This window comes from Ostrea edulis, chromosome 7 (genome assembly GCF_947568905.1).
Source record: "Ostrea edulis chromosome 7, xbOstEdul1.1, whole genome shotgun sequence".
Classification (NCBI taxonomy): Eukaryota; Metazoa; Mollusca; class Bivalvia; order Ostreida; family Ostreidae; genus Ostrea; species Ostrea edulis.
This window is the reverse complement of record NC_079170.1, coordinates 19081158-19095124: the sequence shown is the minus strand read 5'-3', so window position 1 is coordinate 19095124 and position 13967 is coordinate 19081158. Positions and strand designations below refer to the sequence as shown.

General features: G+C 35.8%; 1 protein-coding gene across 3 annotated transcripts; it reads right to left on the bottom strand.

The window, feature by feature from the left end:
• Positions 1-248: 248 nt before the first annotated feature.
• LOC125653857 (prostaglandin E2 receptor EP4 subtype-like) lies at positions 249-13920 on the bottom strand. 3 transcript variants are annotated; one of them, XM_056143619.1, is made up of 4 exons: positions 13825-13920; positions 8307-8561; positions 4334-8140; positions 249-775 (listed from the first exon to the last, which is right to left on the bottom strand). In XM_056143619.1, the coding sequence occupies exons 3-4, from the start codon at positions 5066-5068 to the stop codon at positions 584-586; spliced, it is 927 nt and encodes a 308-aa protein (XP_055999594.1). In that variant the 5' UTR covers positions 5069-8140; positions 8307-8561; positions 13825-13920; the 3' UTR covers positions 249-583. The 3 variants fall into 3 exon arrangements, with proteins under 3 accessions (XP_055999594.1, XP_048739493.1, XP_048739492.1); XM_048883536.2 differs by lacking the exon at positions 13825-13920 and adding an exon at positions 13271-13411; XM_048883535.2 differs by lacking the exon at positions 13825-13920 and adding an exon at positions 10780-10983.
• Positions 13921-13967: the final 47 nt, after the last annotated feature.

Below are 13967 nucleotides of genomic sequence, written 5' to 3'. Positions count from 1 at the left end.
CCGAAGTTCAACTTGCACGGTCATACGACAATATATAAACATTCATCGAATTGCGGTTACATACGTACATAGAACATGACTGCACACGATCACTAACACGTTGATCAAAATTTTGAAGAGGGGCAAGTGTGTAAATTCTGACAATAACCTGAAATATGGCAGTATTAGCAAAATTAAATGCTGGTAGTTTTACCAGGAGTTCTGAATGGGTAAACTATCACAGATGTGATAGAAAGAAGACATAAATACAAAATCATGTACGTGTATTATCAGCGCAATAAGGATTACACCCCATTCATAACTAGCAACCTGTAACTGATGAAACATCCAGTTTGTTTTAGTAATACATTATGGTGTTGGACCAGAATTGCCAGTGCATTGATTCCAAACTGATGCCAAAAGGCGTTTTGTCTCTTCCGCTCAAAGCTTTTAGGGTATAATCAATGTTAATCTTTGCATGTATTGCACCAGCAGACATTAACGGACGGATGGACGGCACAAAAAGTAAAAGCCTCCAAATTCTGCTGAATTCAGTCATCCATAAAGATGGTGACATTTTTATATACTTTAACGAAAATCCAATTTAGGTCCCTGGAGTTGAATCCAACGGTGCATATCCTCTCCGGCTTTGTATACACCGATGTACAATTCTTCCGAATGCCTCTCGTCGAAGGAAGATGTAAAGCCATGGCTCTATGACAGTATTCAAGTTTGCAATTCGTAAAAACCACAGTAGAACCTCTTCGTCTAGTGCTTCAGGTACGATCATTAATACCTGCAAAATCAACAAGAACAGATACTTTTATTACGGGTACACGTAAACTCATTGTTACTAAGTAATACTGATTAGCAAATAGCGTAATTCTTTTTCTTTAACATGTAGATTTCATCCTACCTAATGCAAGGTGAAGATAACGAACAGTGATCAATCTCATAACTCCTATAAGCAATACAAAATAGATAATTGGGCAAACATGGACCCCTGGACACACCAGAGGTGGGATCAGGTGCCTAGGAGGAGGAAGCATCCCCTGTTGACCGGTCACACCCGCCATGAGCCCTATATCTTGATCAGGTAAACGGAGTTTTCCGTAGTCAAAATCAATGTGCCATGAACGGCCTAACAATCGGTATGAAACACGTCAGATAGCATTTGACGCAATGATATCTTGTATTGGCAAACTAGATCGTTATAACGACCATAGAGTTTGCGAAATGCTGACTTCAATCGAGACTGTTGAAACCCCCTATACCATCAACTTGTTTGTCAGTAACTTACCTCGATTTAAAAACTGATCATACGCAGAACAAGCTCTTGCATATCGAATCAGTTGAGATATATATTGTATACAGTGTAATCAAGAAGTACAAGCAGATTGTCGTAGTACATTTCAGATAACGAAATTTTCTACTAACTATAGTTTGGCGGAAAATACCAGACTAGCTACGCATATCATAAATTATCTCCGATACTTGTGTTGCCCTTGTAAATTTTCCAAACGTTTAAATGTGACATTTCATTCGATAAAATTACATCCATCTTGATATATGATTTGTTGAACAGACAACTTTGTCTTATGTCATTAATTCATATATAATGTATCTCTGTTTAGACTTGATAATGAACAAGAAAATGTTAGTTTGGGTAATAAATATTGAGAATTGAATGAAAGTTAAAGATAATCTCATAACTCCTATAAGCAATACAAAATAGATAGTTGGGCAAACACGAATTTCTGCATTTATCAGAGTTGGGATGAGGTGCCTAGGAGGAGTAATCATCCCCTGTCGACCGGTCACACCCGCCGTGATGCATCAGCAACAAAACAGAAACCAATGTGTTGAATCATTTTGTTAAGTCATGTAAGCACATGCGCATGCACTGTTACGATTCCCACAAGGCCCAGGCATAATCGTTTAAACTACATGTTTTATTTATGTCTTGGGTCTATGACATGTATTCTATATTTATTATTATATCAACTATCCCAGTATCTATGGCAATTTAACAGTATGTGTAGTTGCCTACCTTCTGAGAAATATCGGTGTCTTTTTTTCATAGTTGTCAATCTTCTTTTATCCATTGGAGGGGTGTTTTTTCTGTTAATTTCGTGATTCTCTCTCTCTCTCTCTCTCTCTCTCTCTCTCTCTCTCTGTGTGTGTGTGTGTGTGTGTGTGTGTGTGTGTGTGTGTGTGTGTGTGTGTGTGTGTGTGTGTGAACATATCGAACATACTTTCAATCTTTTTTCCTCCTGTTGTACTTATTCGTTTTTCTTTCACTAATTTTAATTGATTTCATTTTTTCTTCTCTTTTGTATGTCGTTTATTTCCAATTAACCACCCCACATTTCTATTTTGTTAGTCTATTATTCATATCAAGAAATCGCCTTATATAATCATTATATTTGGAATGACTTATTATCCTTTTACTTCATATCTATATTATAATTTCTTGTGTGCATAATTATGTACACTTTACCTTGTACCTTAAAGGAGAAAGAAGGCTTATATAGGTCTTGCCTGCTGCGTAATCCATTATGATTTTCATTATACATAACATAATATGGATTACGCAGCAGGCAACGCCTATATAAGCCTTCTTTCTCCTTTAAGGTACAAGGTAAACGATCATTAGGACGAACATCATAATTGTATACCGCTTGCCTTCCCTTCTTCCAAAACTTCCGGTTTCCTCTTCGAATTTGCGAGCAATCAAGAATTGGTCGATGGATATTGCAAAGATCAGAAAAGCGGACGACAAATGATTGTTTACCAATAAAAACGAATTAAAATCACACAACGTTTGGCTATAACACCACGTAAAACCAGAAGCGTACCTCATAAAGATAAGATATTATACAAGAGGCCCAGGGGCCTTATAGGTCACTTGAGTATCATGTAACAACCTTCCAATGTTTGAATTAAGTTTGTGTTTAAATATAAGAATTTTACTTTTGGATGGAAGAAACATTGAATAGCTATGTGGTCAGCCCCGCCTTTGCACCAGAACCCCTGACCCAGGGGCCATAAATTTCAGTTTTGAAAGAAGCATCCTTGATCATCATTATCATACTATTATTTTGTTTACTTAATACCCAGCAGCAGAGGAGAAGATTTTCAAAGAAATAAAATGCATTTTCACTATATGATCAATAGGGCCCCACCCTAATACCAGAACCCCTGACCCAGCGGCCATGAATTTCACAATTTTGAAAGAGGCATCCTTGCTCATCATAACCATGCTATTGGTTTGTCTACTTAATACCCAACGACAGAGAAGAAGATTTTCAAAGAAATAATGCATTTTCACTATATGACTTATAGAGCCCCACCCTAGCACCAGAACCCCTGATCCAGGGGCCATGAATTTAACAATTTTTAACAAGAGGTACTGTGAGCAATGCTCACTAAGAATACCCCCCGCTTACCCTAATCTCCCAAAGGGTGTTGGTAATAGGTATAAACTACCTCTTTTCTGAGTGTTGCTACTTCGATGTCCAGTGCGCATGACCTTTGACCTTTTGACCCCAAAATCGATAGGGAACATCTTCATCCCATGGGTAGTCCATATGTATGATATGGTGACTGTAGGTGGAAAGGATAACGCTTTAGAGCCCGGAAACCATATTGCTACTTCAATGTCCAGTGCGCTTGACCTTTGACCTTTTGACCCCAAAATCGATAGGGAACATCTTCATCCTATGGGTAGTCTATATGTATGATATAGTGACTGTAGGTGAAAAGGATAACACTTTAGAGCCCGGAAACCATATTGCTACTTCGATGTCCAGTGTGCTTGACCTTTGACCTTTTGACCCCAAAATCGATAGGGAACATCTTCATCCCATGGGTAGTCCATATATATGATATGGTGACGGTATGTGGAAAGGATAATGCTTTAGAGCCCGGAAACCATTGCGCCCCACCCTAACACAAGAACCCCTGCCCCAGGGGCCATGAATTTCACAATTTCGGTAGAGGGCTCAACGCTCATTATAATTACGCCCACAGTTTGGCTTCTTGATGTCCAGGAGTAAAGAAGAAGATTTTTTAAAATTACACTCATTTTGATGGTTTTTGCCCCACCCCTCGGGCCCCAGGGGGGCAGGGACCACGAATTTCACACTTTTTGTTCCCCTTCACCCACAGATGCTACATGCCAAAATTGGTTGAAATTGGTTCAGGGGTTTCAGAGAAGAAGCTGAAAATGTTCAAATGTTAACGCACGAGGAACGACGACGGACAAAAACAGATAGCAATAGGTCACCTGAATGAATTCAGGTGACCTAAAAATGCTGTTTAAATCATATCGAACACACAAAATGGTACTCACAAGAAAAGGCGTCCATAAAACAAAGAACACGACGGAGATGACCACCACAAACACGCTCATGTTGGAACAACACTGATTTCGACCAGTCCGACTGTACCTTGCCATGGAACGTAAATAGGGATTTTTGTAAAATTTCCAAATAGATAATACATTGAATATCACAGTTAGCAAGATCAAAGAAATTGAAAGTGATGTGAAGATGTAAGGCTCTCTACAGATGAAATCAAGGTAGCACCGTGTCTCTGGATAGACAAGACGGCTTGAACTCAGTCCTGTGACATAGAGAAGGGATATCGATGCGGATACGATCATTAGGACGAACACCATAATTGTATACCGCTTACCTTCCCTTCTTCCAGAACTTCCGGTTTCCTTTTCGAATTCGCGAGCAATCAAGAACTGGTCTATGGACATTGCACAGATCAGAAAAGCGGACGACAAATGATTGTTCACCAATAAAAACGAATTAAAATCACACAATGTTTGGTTATAAGACCACGTAGAACCAGAAGTATACCTCTTAAAAATAAAGGGGTCGGTCAACATTATGCTGAGAAGGTTGTCCAATGCTAGTCCTGCGAACATTTTGTCGAATGGACGCCATCCATTGTGTCGACGGCTTATCCACAAAATCACAAGAGCCAGGATGTTTCCAATGGTTCCTAAACAGAATTCGATACACACAGGTACCCAAGACGAATCAAAGGGATCATATTTTGTACAATTGACAGTCATATTTCAGATGCCATGCTTCTAAGGTACATAGATGCTGATCGACGTTTAATGTTGACATGTTTTGCCTCGTCAAAATAATTTATCAGTGATAACAATAAATACAAATTGTGCAACAGGTGATAGGGACACATTTATCAAACGCGTCACGTGGCTATTTGGTGATGGGGATCTTTACTCCCTAAAGACATTAATATTGTCGGGTTGTTTTTTTTTGTGTGTGTGTTTTTTTTCCTTTTCACAAACGTTCTTTAACGAATGTCTATAGTAAATTCTATCACTTTGTTTGATCTCTGTGTTTAGTAAAACTGAACTCACTAGTAAAGAAAAGAAAAATAACTCCTGCTAGCTTATAGCGTGATATGATTTCAAACTGAGACTAATCAAACTAATAAATAATCTTCGTTTGTTTGATATATCGTTAACATCTTTTACACTAGCAATAATTCCAAAGCCCCGTTCACATGCGCCCATTTACTGTGATAGGTGTAAATTTTCAACATGTAAATTTTACTCCTGGTGTATGCGCTAGCAAATTGTATGTAAAACAGTATTAGGTAGCCAAGTCCAAGCAATATGGATGTACTCTGAAGACCATGAATGAGATAGATATTTCTTCATCATGTGACTATAAGTTTTGCCATTTCTTGATCAAATGCTTTTAAAATGATACTCGATCTCACTAACATAGCAGAAGGCCGCTGGACACGATACAATCTTCAAGAAAATTATACGGTGTTTTATAGACAATTTCAATAATTTGTTATTTGTGTATATGTGTTGCTATGCGTACACATGACTGAAGTTACTCCAAAAAGTAAAATTAATCGTATGTATAAGTTAATTACACCTAGTCTGACTAAATGTACATGTAAATTTTTCACTAGGGAGTAAAAAAATATTATTCACGTGCAAATCATACTTAATCCCCCCCCCCCTTCTTTCATATGCACCAAAATATACCGGTACAAATTTGCGTACATGTAAAATTTGCACGCTGTGTGTAAAAAGGTGTATGTTAACGGGACTTAATACGTGTACAAAAAAGATATTTCTATTTCTGATCTGCAATTTGTGAAATTGCAGTAAAAAAATGGAAATGCAAATGATAATAATAATGATGATAAAATAAAATTAAAATGATAGACAATATCGTAGATTTTTTTAAAAAGTAGATAAATGGATAATGTCTATATCATTTTTTTCAAGTCTCAACATTTCTAAGTAGGAAGGAGGACTCTGCAATCAGAGCTACATGTATCGATTGTTGTTTCGCCCAAATCCTGGTTTTAATGGCGTGGGTGAAAAATACACATTTTGGAAGAATGTTTACTACATAGGACTAAAAGTGAGGATATAAGTAGTGGAGGATTACGATACTGTTATTTTTTGTTAAACAAAATTTATTTAATAAAATGTTGGGATTGAGCTCTCCAGCCTATACGAACTCTCTCCCTGAAATAATGCTATTTATCGATCAGGCTGTATCGGGGGATTATTAACTGGGCAGATACACGGCCAACTGTCATGTTGTGATTTTTTTTTTTTTTTTTTTTTTTTTTTATACATACATCTCCCCAAAAAATTCAACAAATACAAAAGGATCAATTTTTTTTAGACAGCCCAGGTTTCCGTTAATATCTACCAGCATTCAAGGTCTCTGTATTCCTGACACCAGCGTGCTGTTGTTAGTAATCTTACACAAATTTTTAGTATTCGTTTGTTTAATGTTTTAAGTCCCACTCGAGAATTTTCCACACGAGTAGGGATTAAATCTTTAGATTTAAGTTTGAATAAAGCAATCCCAGATATGCAATAAAATAAAAACAAATTCTACCATCCATTGTGTCCAATTACTTCACACAAACAATTTGTCTCTTAAAAGTAGAATATATTACAATATTGGCTATTTCATCAAAGTTTTCCTCAGAATTTTTATTCTTCATTAAATGATCATGTCTCATAATCGGGATATCTATTAGTAATTATTTATTTTTCTGTGGATATCTATTAGTAATCAATTATTTTTATGTGAATATCTATTAGTAATCAATTATTTTTCTATCAATCATTTTTCTGTGGATATCTATTAATAATCAATCATTTATCTGGGAATATTTATCAGTAATCAATTATTTTTCTGCGGATATCTATTTGTAATCAATCATTTTTCTGTGGATATATATTAGTAATCATTATTTTTCTGCGTAAATATTTTAGTAATCAATATTTTTTCTGTGGATATCTATCTATCTATCTATCTATCTATCTATCTATTATTATTATTATTAATCAATCATTTTTCTGCGGATATCTATTAGTAATCAATTATTTTTCTGCGTTGTGTAAGACTACACGTACGCTATTGGAATGTGATAATTCTCTACATGAATGCAGTACAATGAATAGTGGTTTGTCCGTGTGACCGTCTGTAAACACGATTACAGATCTAATGATCGGTTTAGCTTCTTTATTACTTTGAGCAATATCCCCCGTACACTGTTTACGTACTAACTTCTAGACACAGCATTCAGCGTACACATTATACCAGTGTAGTGGTAATCATATCATAACTTGAACATTTCCCATTCAGTGGCTTATATATATACAAATTATCTATACATACACAGTAAACAGAAGTCAAGTTTACTGAAAAGTGGAAAAATGTTACATTGATACGACCTAATAGTAATGCATGGACAGAATACTGCATCCCTTTGTTAGTTCATAGCATATGATGACAAGAGTAAATTACATATACATATATATCAAAAACAATATTTATCGATACAATTAACAAAAAGATCTTAATTAACATTTAATGAGTATATAAGTATTTCAGCTTTCTGTAGGAATTTCCTTAAATTACTTAATTCGCTGATATTTTCAGTAGACAATAATTGTAGAAGTTTGTACATACTTGGCCTATACCAGTATTTTGTTTAAATATGTAATTTCCTATACACGTCATAAAGTGAACAATTCAAAAAAGTGGTACTCATCTTCATCTCCATATAAGTTAAGCCCTCTAGGAATATGAGTGATTCGCCCCTTGGTATAATTCATCCAGTAAAACTTAAGATATTCATAAATAAAATAAAATTAATACATCATAATCATATCTCCATGAGAATAGAAAATACATAATATAAATATTCACCCCCAACATGTATATATGTACGTATATAGTATAACCACAGTATTACTACAATATATGACGTAATAAAGACAGTGTACTTACATGTACAATGTATGCCCATGAGTTACAGACCATATTTCTTCTCCTTCGTCCCTTGGGGATCCGGTTTAGAATAGGTCCTGGTACCCCTTGTTTGTTGTGAGAGGCGACTAAATAGGGCGGTCCTTTTGGGTGAGACCGCAAAAACCGAGGCCCCGTGTCACAGCAGGTGTGGCACAATAAAGATTCATCCCCGCTCAATTGCCGTAATCGCTAAATTTTGCAGCCTTTCACCGACAATGGTAACTTCTCCATTCACTGAAAAATTATTGAGCAGGACTTTAAAAAAAGATATGTAATCATTCAATCAATCTTCTTATTCATGAGCTACGTGTAAATAAAAATGGTCAGAGGTGAAGAAACTAAAATTGTATGGATACAACCCCTCTACATGTGAATCAAGGAATACCTATACCATTACCCCCACCGATAATCCTGCTTTGATGAAATGCTGGCTAATGATTGGCTTTACGTCAGTCACGTGAATGGAGGGTAACATTTATACCGTCACTAGAAATGCAATACACAGTCAGCACCTATTATGACGTCATGAGTGATAAAAACAAAAAAACTTGCAGACCTGTCACCCATTTGAATCAAAGTACTTAAAAGTACTCGTGGGAGTTGAACATTGTGGAAATTCAGTTAGAACAGATAGCACTGGAAGGGTAGGAGGATAAATGACTGAATAATATCATGATTTTAGATACAAATCAACTGTTGTTGTTTTTCAAAGCGTTACAACAGCAAACATGGATAATGGAAGACCCATGGGCCACAACGCTCCTCGAGTAACTGAAGTCGTGTTGTTGTTTTCTAGAATTTCACCCCTTTATATTCTCATGAAAAATGTGACCACATATTATGGCCCAAACATTCAAATCAATATGGTTATCAATGCCTTCCAGTTATGAAGAAGTTTTTTCCCCCTGTATATATACATTCAAGTTTAATCCTAGTTGTAGCTAATTCTAAGGATTCATTACTTGAAAAGGTAGTCCAATATGCTAAACTGTCACCTGAGTATACTACAGTCCTGTAGAGGATCAATGGAATGGTAAATAATTGTATAATAACTCAAAATAAATGAAATGCAAAAAAATTAAAAATTGTCCGGCATCGGAAATGCACAAGCCGAGTTGCGCAAGGAATGGGCATAGAGGGAACCGGCAGAAAAGTTTGCAAGAATTATCAAGCAGGGAGCAAAATTTTGCGTACATAAATTTCAGCCGACTTAAATCCTTTGTAACCTTGACCTTTAACCCTTGACCAAAATAAATAGGCTTCTTTGTCTCATCAAGGGCGATAATCCATCTAAGTTTAATTGAGATCCTATAATTTGTTAAAAAATTATAGTGCAGAAAACAAAATTTTCTCCAAATTTCAGTCTATTTATAGCCACTGTGACTTTGACCTTGTGACCCCGGAATCGATAGGCTTCTTGTCTTACTTAATCGATCTAAGTTTGATTGAGATCCTATAATTCGTTCAAGAGCTATGGTGTGGAAAACAAAATTTTCTCCAAATTTCAGTCTATTTATAGCCAGTGACCTTGACCTTGTGACCCCAGAATCGATAGGCTTCCTCATCTTACTGAGGGTGACAATCCATCTAAGTTTGAATGAGAGCCTTTAATTTGCTCAAGAGCTATGGTGCGGAAATGAAATGTTGATGCGTGCCCGCCTGCCCACCCAAAGGCACTTCATCAGATCATAAGCCGAGTTCGACTTCATCGCAACTCCGCTAAAAATGAAACACTAGTCAAATAATGTTATTTATTGCCAAGGTATTTGGGATATTATACTGTGGCTCAAACAGGGGGTGAATGAACCTGACAGTATGGGAAGCATATAGTGGAATCAGACTTGTGATGCTGGAAATCTATAGTGATTAATAAACTATGCATGTACAAGATCCATAACTATTTTTTTTTTCAGTTGGTGAGGGAGAATCCTCATGCCTCTTTCATTTGTAGACAAATAAACAATGTGTTTTGACCAGAGCAATTTCCAATCCTTTTTGCAGCATAAATTCAACATTGTGGCAACTGGGTTAAACTTTGATAGTGAAGTCATACATGGCAGCACCTTATCCCATGCTCTTAAAATTTCTGTTTGACACACACTCATGACATCCACTCAAACATTACAGAGTGCAGCAAAATCCCATTGTAATAGGGGATTCAAAATGGATAACTGGTACAAAATATGGTACATACTATTCAAAAAGGATAATGAATTTGACATATTGATGTGTTGGAAAAGGAAATTCTGACATTGCATCGGGGCTCTAAGCGTTTTCAAACATTGTCATTTGATAAAAGTGTTCTACATTTTCAAAAATAGAGATTAATATGTCTTTACATACATAGGTGAGAAAGTTTCCATTATTCCTAGCCGAGACATACCATGTATGCACAAAAAACTCATAAACAAATATCACGCTACTCACGTAGCTTAGAAAATGTGGACCTTACCGTCATCAAGCGCAGCGAAACACGCCATTTCGAGATTTTCGTCGACGAAAGCTCGGTAACAGTAATGAATAAGGTACACTCATTTTGTATCTATTTTGTGACTTTCTTTATTAAAAGGAACAGTTCTCTAATGTGTAACGTGCAATTACTACGTAATTCAATAACTTGAAGCAGTTTCATTTTGCAACCGGATACGCGGATATAAGAAATTTTATTTCGTATTCCGATCCCAATCGAAAGTTGTTGACTAGGAATGACGTGTTTTAATTCAATATACATGTAACATCAAGCATTCTTTATATCACATTAAAAAACAAAACAAATATATACACATACACAATGTTGTAGAGTTATTTCTTGTAAATTTTCTGAGGTTTCGCCACGGTGTCAATAGGTCTTGTGTGCAGTTGTCGTTCGTTTCCCTATCAATGTTTATAGGTGACGCTGCGCTACAACCGACAATTTTCAACCTTATCTTTTATTTTTCTATGTATATCAGTATCAATTTGATCGAAATCTTGTATTCAAATTGATTTGAATACAATATCATTGCATTTACTTACATGTCAATTATCAAAATTAGATTAATTCAGAAAAGTTACATGGATTATTTAATGGCGGATGTTTATAAAAGTTTATGTTGATTTACCTAGGAGTAAATCAGCTGACACAGAACCCCCGTTGACGACCACTATACAAATCAATACAAATTACTGCGCAGAAAAGTGCGTGATGACCCAGGGAGATTGAACATAGTTCAACTCCCAATTATAAAATCCTTAACTATATCTGCATGTTGACATCGGTGGGATACATTCATTTCACCCATTTATTAATCGGGTATGAAATTCGTTTCGCCGAGTATGAAATGTACTAACCAAGCATATCATACCGTACCCGATCAATAAATGACTACATAATAACACAGTTTAGATACACGTATATGGAGGTTCTGATACATTTGTATAAGGATTTTTTTTATACATGTGTAGATAGAGTTTCTTTTAGTGCACTTGATTGTAGAATATTATTCATTTTTACAAATAACAAACATCTTTATGCCCCCCCCCCCCAAAAAAAAATGTTGGTGCATTGTTTTATTCCAGATCCGATGGGTGGTGACGTATATTTAAAAGGACCTGTGAAAAAAATCCTGTTCAATGATATTGCTCATAGTGTCCCTACGTGGTACGCTTAATTATAAAATTCTATCACTTTTTGTCTAACAGATTTTAAACAGCTGTTAAAAATATTATCTTTATCAGTGCTTTGTCAAATATTAGTACACAGTAGGAAATACACAAGACCTAATGTTATTAAATTTCATGAAATTATGTCAACCAGCAAGGATAAAACACTTTTAAAAAGACTATGTAGGTTTATCTCACAAATCTATGATTTAGTCTGAACATATTTTGTAAATATTTTTTTCACTACTTGTATATTATGTATTTTGTAAACACTCTGACCTTATTCGTACTCAAATGTATGTATATCTAATGTGCCTCATACACCATATATAATGTGGTTTGAGCGAATAAATGAAACTTGAACTTATCATTAGCAATGGTTACATTGCATATTTTGTAGAACGTTCACACATAAACTAGATAATAACGAGTTTACAGGTACGAATGTGTTAGAAACCTTTGCTTAAAGTGCATTTAGATCAATTATAATCTATGTTCTAAAAACATTCAATAAACAATCAAATCTGTTATCAGACTATTGCAGTCTAACCATAGAGATACAGGGCCTTGTTAAAAGCAAAAACACCATCTTCTTAAGACCTATATATGCGCGTAATGTGATAGCAGATGTTTACTTCATTGATAAGGCCCTGTCACTAAAATCAGAAATATATATCAATGACATGCTCATAATCGCGATATATTCGACAGGGATCCTTCTTTATAAATTTTCGGAGACTTCCGTACAAAGTCTCGTCGAATTCACGTCGTGTGTGTCCTCTAGACCACAATCATAAAGGTAATCAAACAAAATTTACGAGACCAATTTCTGACCGGCAATTGATCGATCGTATCTGTCTAATCGAACACATTCAAAACATGATAAGCTGTTAAGTGTACAGCCCGAATTGCCTTTGGTCACACTTTAATGACCCGATGTGTTAGCATGTGTTCTATTATTAATTTGATTGTGTTTTATCAATATCTTTAATACAATAACACGAGTATATTTCAGCCTTGCGGATCTGGAACTGTTCATCTAGATCATATATCAATCATTTAATTTGTAATTTGCATGTATCACTGTCCGTTCCGTAAATTCTAAAAGTGCACTAGAAAGAAGCTTAAGAAGCCTGATAAAACACGTTCTCTGACCTTTCCATTTCAAATGTATACAAAGCTATCGTATAACTGTTTCCTTATCTAATCTAACTAATCAAGTTTCTTGGTTTACACGAGGATCGTTTATATAAAAATATAATAGTTACATGCGCTACCTTTAAATATCAAGTAGGACTTACGAATAGCAGCAATGTCGTTACGATCAATCAGAAATCGTCAATATTATGACGATCCCAGCGTAAATACGGTTATAGCCTTGGTAATGCCGCACGCTAAATTCGCACCTGCGTCGTAAAACAATAGGATGAAAGGAGGCGGTGATAAGTTTAATCGCATGTGTTATGCCTGATCATGAACGGTCCGTGAAAAATAATCTTACGGACTGCACGAAATGAACTGGTTGAAAAATGTTTACGACAAAGTTTGTTTTAATTTCACGGCATAATTAGAAAATACCCCACCAATTTCGAAACATAATGCAACATGTTTGTGTTTAAACGGCGTGTACGGAAAAGAGAGTATTTTCACGGTGGTGCTATGTTGATACTCCTTTACACTTCGTTTCCTCCTATTTACAAAATAAAGTGGAAGAAAATAAAACCCGGCTGCGTGGGTAAACTATATTACGCACTCTTATTTCAATGAAACACATCATTCAAAGCAATATTTATTTAACTTTTTCTCTAATTCAGTCATAACGTCACGTGACGAATACATTAACCAATGACGTTACCTGTAACACTGCAGCGTATCCTATCTATAGAGTTTGGTAAATCCCCCATGCATACTAAATGACGATAAAGGTGCTTCGTGTATCAGTGGCCCCGGTGACACACAAAATCATCTCCCAATGTATCGATATCGAGTGCTCGCGGA